This window comes from Balaenoptera physalus (genome assembly GCF_965194825.1).
Source record: "Balaenoptera physalus genome assembly, chromosome: 4".
NCBI classification, from domain to species: Eukaryota; Metazoa; Chordata; class Mammalia; order Artiodactyla; family Balaenopteridae; genus Balaenoptera; species Balaenoptera physalus.
Window position 1 is genome coordinate 67,051,096 of NC_138891.1, and position 12,222 is coordinate 67,063,317.

General features: G+C 38.1%; 1 protein-coding gene across 8 annotated transcripts in view; it reads left to right on the forward strand.

The window, feature by feature from the left end:
• The window catches only part of LPP (LIM domain containing preferred translocation partner in lipoma), a 692,297-nt gene that overhangs the window by 301,978 nt on the left and 378,097 nt on the right, over positions 1 to 12,222 (forward strand). For all 8 annotated transcript variants that reach the window (XM_082461500.1, XM_082461502.1, XM_082461505.1 and 5 more), the window contains one exon: positions 101 to 213. In XM_082461500.1, the coding sequence (XP_082317626.1) occupies positions 101 to 213 (113 nt within the window). The remainder of the gene's footprint in view (positions 1 to 100; positions 214 to 12,222) is intronic.

The window sequence follows — 12,222 nt, forward strand, 5'->3', positions numbered from 1 at the left end:
TTATAGGTGGAACCATCATAAGTTGGGGACTGTCTGTGTTCGTAAGAGTGCTATAGTATTGCATCCGTGTTAATTTCATGTGTGTGTTTCCTTTCCACAGGTGATTTTCTTCCACCCCCGCCTCCACCTCTAGATGATTCCAGTGCTTCTCCATCGGGCTCTGGGAACTTCCCTCCTCCACCTCCCCTTGATGACAGTGCTTTCAGGGCACAGGTAAGATCTGGGGTTGAAGTCATGTTTATAAGCCATGCTAGGAATCATGAATTCTGAGATTGTTTCTGTGATGGCTAAACATTTATCCAGAGCCTACAGAGAGCTTTACACCTCACAAAGCACTAAGGCATTTTAATGCCAACTGCCCAACTCAAGCTTCCTAGAGTTCTGCTGGCTTGCCCTCTGAAGCCCTGGAAATCCTTTTACCTGCTAATTTTATTTTGAAACTGAAAGTCATTCTTTAGGAATGCCATTTGAGAAGTCCACATTTTCTTGTTATCCTGGAGACACACAACCAGGCTTTTTTATTGCCTTTTTTCTCTTTCCACAGACGTTGCATTCTAAATGAGTAAGGCTGATATTTTAAGGTTCTGGCTGGTCACTGTGGGTACTAATTGGTCAGCAACATCTTTCTAGCAAAAGCAACAGCAAAATTTCTTAGGTTTTCTCTTCTGAGTGAGGTCAGGTGTGCACCGTATGGTATGTATTGACTATTTAGAAGTATTTGTGCTCCAGGGGGTGTTGATAGCAAAGTGACTCAGGGCTAGATTCAGAAGCAACAGTAAAAGTTCTCAGCCTGTGTTCATGTAGAGCCACTGGTGACCAGCTGCCACTGTTTAGGCAGTTAAATGCCAGTTATGTCAGGAAGGAAGACTAAATAATACTGTCATAAAATTATTGTCATATTTTTAGGGGTGATGATGTTACTATAGATATGTCAAAGAAAAAAAATCCTTATTTTTTAGAGAAATGTCGGCAGGGTTGGTCAATGAAGTGGAATAGTGCCTGGTGTTTGCTTTAAAATCAAAAGAATCTAAAAAAGAGTGGGTATGTGTATATATACGTATATATATACATATATACGTATATATATACATATATACATATATATATATAATTTGTATATATGTATATATATATGTGTGTGTGTATATATATGTATGTATATATATATATATATATATATATATATATATATATATATATATAACTGATTCACTTTGCTGTACACCTGAAACTAACACAACAGTGTAAATCAACTATACTCCAATAAAAAAGAATCGTAAGAGTAGGAAGCTACTGAGTGAGAATATAGGTGAGAAAATATTAGTTATGAGTTGATAATTGTTGGGTGCATGGAGGTTTAATTCATTATTTGTTCTACCTTTGTACATGTTTAAGATTTCCCATAATAAATTTTAAAGAGGAAAAGCCATAGAAAGTAACTGCTTAAGTAGTTCAGTTCATTGTGTGACTTTTTTTCTCTTAAATTTCAGGTTAGAGGAGACAAAGGTAGAAATGATTAATTCACTCAACAAATATTTCTGTGCTCTGTGTGGGCACCTTTATAGCACTACGTATTCTATATCAAAAAAGACAAACAGGGTTCTGCCCTTATGAAACTTACATGTTAGTAAGGGCTGTTCTTTGCATATTGTTTAATTTATGCAATTAAATATTTTGCTTAGTCTATCTTCTTTCTTGAATAGTTATGTAACTATTTTGTAAGCATGTAAAATCCTGAGTTCTGAAAAGTTTGCTTGACCTTGTGACAGAAGAGTTGTGTTTGATACTAGTTGAGCAGCTTATTCTTGTCACATGATCTCGACCAGGTCACCCTAAGGCCCACTTTTCTTGTAATTAAAGATAAGATAACTGTTTCTACCTCTAATAATTAAATGAAATACAGATGGATTTGAATGTACTAAACTATAATCACCTTATAGATATTTTGATGTTATAATTGTCACCATATAAAAGTAACAGCAACAAGAATAATAATAAGGCTTGCCAAGGGTTTCATTAAGAAAAATCAAACCTGGGGCTTTCATAAAATTATAAGAAGTCTTTTTCTGTATAGATCTTGTCCTGTTAACTATATCCAAGCTATGACTTTGTTTTTGAAAAGGAAGGAAATAAACAAAAAGCTTGTTGCCATGTTGGCTTATGTTCTATAAAACAGAAGGAAGAAGGATAAAAAAATAAAACAGATTTTGCCAAATGGAAAAGGGCAGATCTGGTAGGAGAGGTGTGTTGTTATTGAATATGTGGAAGATTGTTGGCAAGTTCAAAAGAAAATGGGCAGGGACTTCCCTGGTGGCGCAGTGGTTAAGAATCCGCCTGCCAATGCAGGGGACACGGGTTCGAGCCCTGGTCCGGGAAGATCCCACATGCCACGGAGCAACTAAGCCCGCGAGCCACAACTGCTGAGCCCGCGAGCCACAACTACTGAAGCCCACGTGCCTAGAGCCCGTGTTCCGCAACAAGAGAAGCCACCGCAATGAGAAGCCCGCGCACCACAAGGAAGAGTAGCCCCCTCTCACTGCAACTAGGGAAAGCCCGCGTGCAGCAACAAAGACCCAACGCAGCCAAAAATAAATAAATAAAGTAAATAAATAAAAAAAAAAAAGAAGAAGAAAATGGGCATGTCCTTTCCTTGTGTGGTGGTGATGTGATGTGATAGAGGCTTGGTCCCACTCTGGCCATATTTGCCCCAACTTTAGATTTGAGCTACGATGGAACTCAGAGTAATGTAATCACAGGAGAAAATTCTGCATGTTTTTCTCCCAGCCAATGGTGAAAACTCCTGTTGCCCGGTCCAAATATTAGCTGGTAAATGTGTGTTTTTATGTAGAAATCTGTTTGTTTCCAGCTAGATCTTCAGGTCAGAGCCAAAAGAACCTCTATTAAGTGTGACTCTAAGAATTATAAGTTTTTCAGAGCTGAAAGGGACCTAAGAGATCATTGAGTCCAAACCTGGTGCCAGGCATCTGGTTACAGCTTTTCAAATACTTGCTGAATGAATTAATTCCCTCTCTTCACAAGTGAGGAAACTGAGACCCAAGACGATGTGGATCCTATAGTTTCTGACAGAACTCTTTTGAGAAATCTTGACTCTTTATCTGTCCTTCCTCTCACTTTGCACGTGATTTTGCTTCAGGCCTCTCAAGACTCTGAGGTTCCGATGAGGGGGTAACATGCTTTTGTTTGGAAGGACCAGGTGTTGTTGGAGTTTTACTTGTCTCTGAATTTCTGATGCATGCTGTAAACTTTTTTCTTTTCCCTTTGCAAAAGGCAAATATTTAGTGTCAAGAATTCTTGTTTTGAGAATTCTCATTTTTGTGGGAAAAGATGAATCTTGGAAAATCAATGAGAGATTTTCTCTTCTGTCAGTATCGGTTCGAGCATAGTGGCTGTAAGGTTTGGGGTGACCATTTAGCAGTCACTTCATTCATTCATTTGTTACTCATTCATTCATGATAAGTTGAATAACTTCTATAGGTCAGACACATACGGTGGGGTTTATAGCCTTAGAACTTGTCATCATGGGTCTAGTGCCCTGGGTCTCAACGTTGGAACTGTTAGCTTTGTTTGATCTCATGCCACAGTTGGTAATTCCTTTTTATTTCAGCCAGCCAATGGGCAGGCATATAGCATCGTTTAGAGAAGTTTTAGAGAGGGAGAATATGTCATAGAATTTCAGGTTTGCAAGGGAATTAGAGATCATAACTCAAGTGCCTTTTCTGTCATTTGACTCTCCTAGTTTTTTTTCAATTTAACAAAATGTTTATGGGTGACTGCTACAGCTGAGGCAATGTTGAAGGCCAAGGAGAATAGATCAGATACAACCTCCGATTCAAGCTTGGAAGATGCATATATACCCAACTTCTAAATTAAGGTGTTTCGTAGTAAATTATTCCTTAGTCATCATGCTTTGATCGGAAGCACAATCTTAGTCCTATATTGAGGTAGAGGGTGGGGGAAATAAATTAACTATGTCTAGAGACATGCAAGAAGGATTCTTGGAAACAATTTCAATTGAACTGAACTTTGATGGCTAATTAGGATCTTAATTTTCAAATGGGGGAATGGAATTTTAGGCAATAAAGCAACAAGTATAAGAATACAGAATATTCTGAAGAATATTCTGAAATCATTACAGGTATTTGTTATTATTGAAATATAAGGTTGACATCCCCAGGTCTGTTGTTGGGTGCCAAGTGGTGCTTTTAACACACCATCAGACAAAACGTGTTGCCCTTGTGGGAAGCCCTATGCAAATAGCTCTGAGTTGTCTGGTAGACTTCCTTGAGCTCCTCAGGGATTTACCTGCTGATACCTGATGGCTTTGAGTTCAGGTGCCCGATATTTAACTTCCTCTTTTTATGACATGTTTGCTTGACTTTTTCTTCATGACCACCAGCTGACATCTCCTCACTCTGCCTCGCTCTTTGTGACCCAGAGCGTGGCTTGCTTTTACATGTCTGTGCTCCTGGGCTTTTACCTTTCCAGTTCCCATCACCTCTTCCATTCCTTCAGGCAGATGGCTGCCTTTGCTAGGGTAACTCCAGCCCCTCCACCTCAGAAAACAGACTGTTTCATCCATTGCTGGTTACTCCAGGTATTACAAATGTCTTTCTCTTATTGAACTGAAATTTGTCCCTTTATGATTTCCTCATACTGATTTTCTTCCTACCCTCTTAGAAAATGATGTGCATTCAAAGGAACTGCCCGGCCAGGAGAGAGAGAGGTGGTGTCTGTCTCAAGGGGGTGATCCATAAAACTCCTGAAAGAGGTCACTTTTCTGAGGAGAGCATGAAAACAGTGTCATGTGAGCTATTCACTGAACTTGGGGAAATGCCCAGAGTTTGTTGAAAAGAGAAGGAAGAAGAGAGACTTCTTTTTTTTTTTTTTAATTTTTAATTTTTAAAAATTTATTTTATTGGAGTATAGTTGATTTGGAGTATAGTTGATTTACAATGTTGTGTTAATTTCTGCTGTACAGTGAAGTGATTCAGTTATATATATGTTCTTTTTCATATTATTTTCCATTATGGTTTATCACAGGATATTGAATAGAGTTCCCTGTGCTATAAGGTAGGACCTTGTTGTTTATCCATTCTATATATATTAGTTTGCATCTGCTAATCCCAAAGTCCCAATCCATCCCTCCCTCCCCTTTCCCCCAACCTTCCTTGGCAACCACAGGTCTGTACTCTATGTCTATGAGTCTGTTTCTGGAGAAACTTCTGAAATCCTTTATTGTCTTGTCTTAAAGTCAGGGTCCAAAAGTTTGTGGACTAAGTCATTTCTACTCTTGTGAAAACAATTTCAAAGCTCATAGATGTGTAGGGTGAATGGTGGATTGTAGTCATTTATCTACTTACTCATTTTATGTATTTCATTTATCAATAATAGCTTAAAAATCTATTGATGTTTCAGTAGAACTGGAACTGAAATCTGTGTCCTGTGACCCTTAGTCTAGTGCTATCATGATGACAGGTACGGAATGACAGAATTTTACTTGTAGACGTAGAGAACTCAGGCCCCCAGCCATGGGCACATTCATTCATGAGCTCACAGAAATAGGCAGCAGGCCTTGCTTTATATGGTTTGGACATACCCTACCATAGAAGTCATCCCTTCTGCTACCTGGTAGTGGGGTGAGGAAGGAAGAGGCTGGGTGAAAAAGGAGATCCAGTCTACAAAAATTAAGAGCAGAGATGCAGTATTGCCAGAGCAAAGCCAAAATGCTCAGCAAAAGCTTTAATCCACTCTGAGGTGCTTATCCTTCCTGTGTAGTGAGGATATAAGAATATCTTGATCCATGAAAACATACCAGAGGAGTGACCGTGATGCTTATTTCTTCCTGGCCCTTTGCCTTGTTCCTTTGGGTCTTGTGTTAGCGAGGGGCCCTAGTTGATTTGTAGGGTTGTTTGTGACCCTGGCAACAACAGTAGCAGCAGCAGCTTGCTTCATGTTTATCTCCTCCTTTTACGGTCCACACATGTAGAGGAGTGTATGTTTAGCAGGGCTGGTGGGTTCTTAGGCATGTCACAGCCTCCGGGCAGTGTGACTTTCTAGAAGCGAATGTCGGAGTTTTCCTGTTTGCCTTTCGCTCTGAATCATCCTCCGATTGGGTATTCAGATGAGAAATGAGATATTTTTGGTGTCTAGACTTATAAAAACTTCTTTGAAAGTAGCAGGCCACAGCCGATAGGGAGTATTCCAGTGTTTCATTTAGTAATTTGACCCTTTTTCATGAATGTCACAGTTTCTCTTCCTTGTTTTTTAAGAATCTATTTTAAAAGGTAAACCCTTTCCCAGGGATCGATAATGGCGTATGTGTACACACGCATGCTCATTCACCCATATCAACTCAATTACCACTGCTGCTACTCTTTTGAAATAATCTAGGACACATGCATGTATTCTGCAGTGAAAGTTTGGCTGATTGCTGGGCAAGAAAAGTCTTAGGGGGAAATAGGTTGCGGTCAGTTCTGTTGTGTGTTGAGATAACCAATGAGGTTAGATTTGCTTTAGCTCCTGAGTTTCTTTATTGGGAGTAATTTACAATATTTGCATATTTCAGAAAATTTCCTGTGCCCGAATTAAGTGAAACTTAAGTTGGTTCTTTCTGAGTCAGTGGAAGTTTTTATCCCATTTTGTCTTTCCCATCAAGAATCTTAGTGATTCCTTCAAAGCTGAAATACATTTATTTATTTTTTGTACATCTAAAAAGTAATGCATGTTTTTTTCTTAGTAATGTAAGTAAATCAAACAATATGGAGTAAATGTTTTCAAACATGTTTCTCTATCAAGGAAAAATTATGATATGCATATGTGCCCCACTCCCAATATATACACCATATGAAATTTGAGCATTCCTTTTCCTGCCTCATCTAAAGTATTATTAACACAGTTTGGAGAATGTGTTGCAATATTTTAAACTTTATAACACCTCTTTTTAAACAATTATTTCTCACATTAAATTGTACCATCACATTATTAATAAACTATAGCTTTTGTTTATTGCATTGTTTCTTGTTTGTTATTTCTTTTTCTTGAATTCATCATACTGGTTCTTCTTTGTCTTTTTTTTTTTTTAATTCCTCCTACAGTACTTTATAAAATATTTATTTATTTATTTACTTACTTATTTGTTTATTTATTTGGGAAAGGCTACATGGATGATATATTTTCTAAGTCCTTGCATATCTGAAAATGACTTTTTTTTTTGGTTTCATTGTTAAGTAAAAGTTTGGCTGCAAGTAGAATTCTAGGGTCAAATTTTCTTTACCTCAATATTCAACAAAGATTTCTATGTTATTACTTTGTATCATTCAGTTTTTAGTGTTACAGATGAGAAATCTGATGCCAGTTGATTCTTTTTCCAATTTAGTAACTTTTTCTTGTTTGATCTGTAAGCTTTGTTTGTGGGATTCAGCAATTCTACTACACTGTTTCTAGATACAGCTTCCCTCACCCTCACCCCAATATTTCTACTCAGCATTCAGTGAATCTGTTTGATCTGAGGAGTCAAGTTTTTATTTAGCTAAGGGGGATTTTCTTGTGATGTTGGGAAACTGAGTTTTAATTTTTCATTTGCCGTTTTCTCCCTTATGGAACTCCTATTTTATGGTTTTGGATTTTTTCCCCCCATTCTTCACATTGGTATTCTTTTTCAATAGTTCTACCATATGGAAGAATCCCTATTGCTTGCTTCCTTTCTTTATTTTTAATTTTGTGGTGATGATGTATTCTCAAATTATAAATGCTATATACACCTGAATTTAGGGAGAAAATGTGCTTTGGGGCCGCTCTGAATCTGCTGTTCTGGTAGACTTAGGTCGCTTGTACTCCAAACTTTATCTGTTATCTAGATCAGAAACCATACAGTCCTTTACTTGCCACTTATTTTTTTTAAATTGGAGTATAATTGCTTTACAATGTTGTGTTAGTTTCTGCTGTACAATGAAGTGATCAAACAGACCAATCACAAGTAATGAAATTGAAACTATAATTAAAAATCTTCCAATAAACAAAAGTCCAGGATCAGACGGCTTCACAGGCAAATTCTATCAAACATTTAGAGAAGAGCTAACACTTGTCCTTCTCAAACTCTTCCAAAAAATTGCAGAAGGAGGAACGCTCCCAAACTCATTCAATGAGGCCACCATCACCCTGATACCAAAACCAGACAAAGATATCACAAAAAAAGAAAATTACAGACCAATTATCACTGATGAACATAGATGCAAAAATCCTCAACAAAATACTAGCAAACAGAGTCCAGCAGCACATTAAAAGGATCATACACCACGATCAAGTGGGATTTACCCCAGGGATGCAAGGATTCTTCAATATACGCAAATCAATCAATGTGATACACCATATTAACAAATTGAAGAATAAAAACCACATGATCATCTCAATAGATGCAGAAAAAGCTTTTGACAAAATTCAACACCCATTTATGAGAAAAACTCTCCAGAAAGTGGGCATAGAGGGAACCTACCTCAACATATAGTCCTTTAAATATCAGGTCAGCCACAGGGTGTGTGCATCCAGTTGTCACTGTGTGGGAGGCCAGGGAACGGGTTTCCCTTAGATAGACATGTCAAGAGCAGAACAGCAAGCATCAAGGCTGTTTATGAGTTGTGAAGGTCCCTTGGCGGGTAGCAAAGCCCCTGTTTTACATGCTGTACATATATGCCCAGTGAGGGCAGCAGTAGGCTGTGGCCAGCCCTTCTGCGGGGTATTCTCTGCTTGAGTTCTCAGTTTCCTCCCTCACTTCTTCCCCATTCATGCCTTTCTATGACTATGTCACCAGGAGTGTCAGGGATTGTGGCAAAAAGTACCTTTTATTAGAAGGAATGAACTCATTAAGTGATTTCACTGCTGTTTTGACTGGCTTTCAGTATGTACCCCAAACTTCCTTTTCTAAGAGGCTCCACCACCCCCTCACCTTTTTTGTCGAGGCAGTTTGAAGTCAGCTCAGATATTGCTATCTTTTGCTATTTATCTCAGGCTCACGCTGCTGCCCTTGAGGGCGCCACCACAGAAAAGCCCTCCCTGATTGCATCATCTAGGGACAACATAGTATGATGGTGAACACTGTAAGTGCTGATCCAGACTACCTGGGGTCACACGTGGCTCCCCACTCACTAGCTATGTGACTATGATCATGTTATTTAACCTTTTCATGCCCCTGTTTGCTTATCTGTAGAATGGGAATAATTGTTGTACCTACCTCTTTGGGTTGTTGTGAGCTTACATAGAGAATATCATATGAGCCTGCCATAGCCTAGAGCTTAGTAAATGTTTACCATTGATGCTATTATGGTTACACTGTTCTGGGTTAACTGGTCTCTGTGCTGAGTTCTGGCATAGTTATTGCTGTCCTTTGCTTTGTACCACACCTCCCCATGGTTCACTGATGATGCCATCCCTTGCTCTTACATGCTTGAGGATTTTAAGGCTTTTTACCAAAGAAATACTCCCACAAGCTCTTTCGTCAAAATGATTGAATTAAATAATCTTAGCTCTCTTATGACTCTAAAATTCAATGCCCCAAGGTGTTATTACCAATAATAAAATATTAGCTGTTTTATAACTTCATAGTTGTTTACAAACTGCAAAATACTTTATATTATTGAATTTGATCTTCATAAGTAAGAATAGCACACATTTAATTTAACAAATACAAAAAAAATTAAGCCTCAAAGATTTGAGGCAGCTTGTTTAGATTTCACAACAAGTTTCATGGAAGCAGTGATTTATTTTTGAATGGATAAAAACAAAAACAAAATGCATTGGGGGACTTTTAAGCCTCTTGGCTTAGTATCAAATCCCTACAAATGAGAGAAGGCAGATCATTTTAAATTCTCAAAAAGCAGCCAAAGTCATCAACAATATGTGTTTATGGCTAGTGGCCAGGGGCCACCAAGATAGCTTTCTTTGTAATTCTTTAGTGGAAATAAGCACATCTTCCATCCCAGCCTCCGGCATATTCCCTGACAATCCCCTCACCGATTGTACCATGTACTTCTTATCCATGGATTTGGTAAGGAAGCCCTATGGGCTCACAGATCCTTTGGGCTCACAGATCCTTTAGTTCCTTTGTAATTTCTGTAATCCACTCAACATGAGCACAAAACAACTTGATCCGAAAGAAGGGGTAAAAGTGGGCATAGAGGATGCCAAAACCAAAAACCGAGGGCATTAACTCATATTTTATTTTTGAAACTCTAATGTTTTAGGGAGATTTTCTGTGCATAGCTAATTTGGGTTGATCCATTCAAAAGTCAGGTATTTAAAACTGAAAATATATTACTGCATGCAGTACTTATATGAATCCTTGAGGGGTTAAGCTATTATTATCATTATTTTATCATTAACTTTTGTGAGTTTGACCTGTCCAAGGCTCCTACCCTGTAAATTCCATAAATTCCAAAATTGACATTGTTTTGTTGTTTTGTTTTTAATGAAAGACTTTCATATACTTTATCTCACTTGAGCCGTTAAATAACTTATGAAGGGGAAGGGTAGGGATAATTCTCCACCTTGTGCTAGTGAAGAGACTGAGGCTCAGAGAGTTAGGTAATAGTCCAGGTTTCCATAGTATTAGGTGTCTTGGGGCAGGAACGAGACCCTACCTTTTTCTGAGTCATGACAGTCCATTTCTTTCTCTTTTGGCAGCACTGCTTTATTGTTACTCTTCCTTTATACTGTTTTTCAATGAAGGACACAAAACACCAATTGTCATGTTCCTCTCCAAGTAATTTCATTAATTGGTAGCCCATGCTTTTATGAGTTTGGTTGTAGAATCCTCTATTGCAATATTGTCTTTAGCCTTTTTAAAATTGTCTGCATCTTTACAGATTGGAAGATTGTACTTTGACATTAAAATACAAGAAAGTTGCTTGTAGACCTTTAAAATGGAATTTTTTCCAAATTTTTTGTTTGTTTTTATATTTATTTTGTCAGTAAACTTCAGTAAAGATGTCAATTTTTATTACTGTAGAAAAAAGTAAAATTGGCAGGACCTGGTGTAAACAAGGAGAGAGAGAGAGGGAGAGAGGGAGAGAGGGAGAGAGGGAGAGCAAGAGCCAGAGCCCAGACACACCCTCCTTTCCCCATAGTTTGTTTCATTCCCTTTAGTGCTTAAAGGAGTCTGTGCCTATCCTAAAACCACCTTCTGTTTTTACCTGTAGATGACACATCCATATGATATGTGACTTGGGGAAGATCATCTCTAAGAGCCAGATCTCTCAATTTTTCAGTCATAGAACTAGAATGATAATTCTGTTTCTCTCATCTTCTGGTTTTTTTTTTTTTTGGACAGTCAGATGAAAATAACCCATTTGATAGCACTTTCTGAATCAGTAATTAAAGGATTTACCTTAAAATATGTATTTTTCATAACATTATTTTAGCATTCTTGAGCTTTAATTCTTTCTATTAGAAATTATATATTTAGAGCAATGATTAACTGAATGGCCTTCAATGGTATATTTGATGTATGATGTGTATTGAAAAGAGCATGGCAAACCGTCCCCTGAACACAGATTTAAGGATTCACGTCATATGTGCCCTTGAGAGTCAGGGTCCTGACTTCAGAAAACCTGTCTCAGAACTGCACAGAGGACCTGGCTGGCTCAGACTCAGGTATTCCATTGAGAGATGATCAAACAATTAAATAAAAAATACAGCAATCAGAAGAATATTTCACTGTGCACATTCAGGGAACTTCATCATTTTTATTATCATTTTACATCAAGCCATTTTGTAACTTGAAATGTGCCTATTGGATTGTTTTCATTTCCTTTTAGCTCATTGAAAGCCATACCGTGTCACTTTAATATTTCTTTTCTGACCCAGTGGGGACAGAAACCAGTTTTCGGGCATGGCAACTACTACAGAAAACTATTTCCGCAGTTACAGATTCAGCAAATGAGGCTGTCTCCCCTCCCCTCCACCATGTTTCTCTCCGATTTTAAGTTACAGTCCTACCATGAACTTAAGTCATTTTAACTCTATTGAAATGGCTCTTGCATGCGTCTGCTACAACCTACCCCCACCCCCACCCAATCCCTGATTCGCTAATGACTGTTATTTTTCTGAGACGTTCTTCTACCTCTGTCGGGCAAGGAACACTCTTGATGACTTGAACCTCCTTGCTTCCTCCTTCAATTTTCATTAAAAAGAACCTCCTTGGGGGACTTC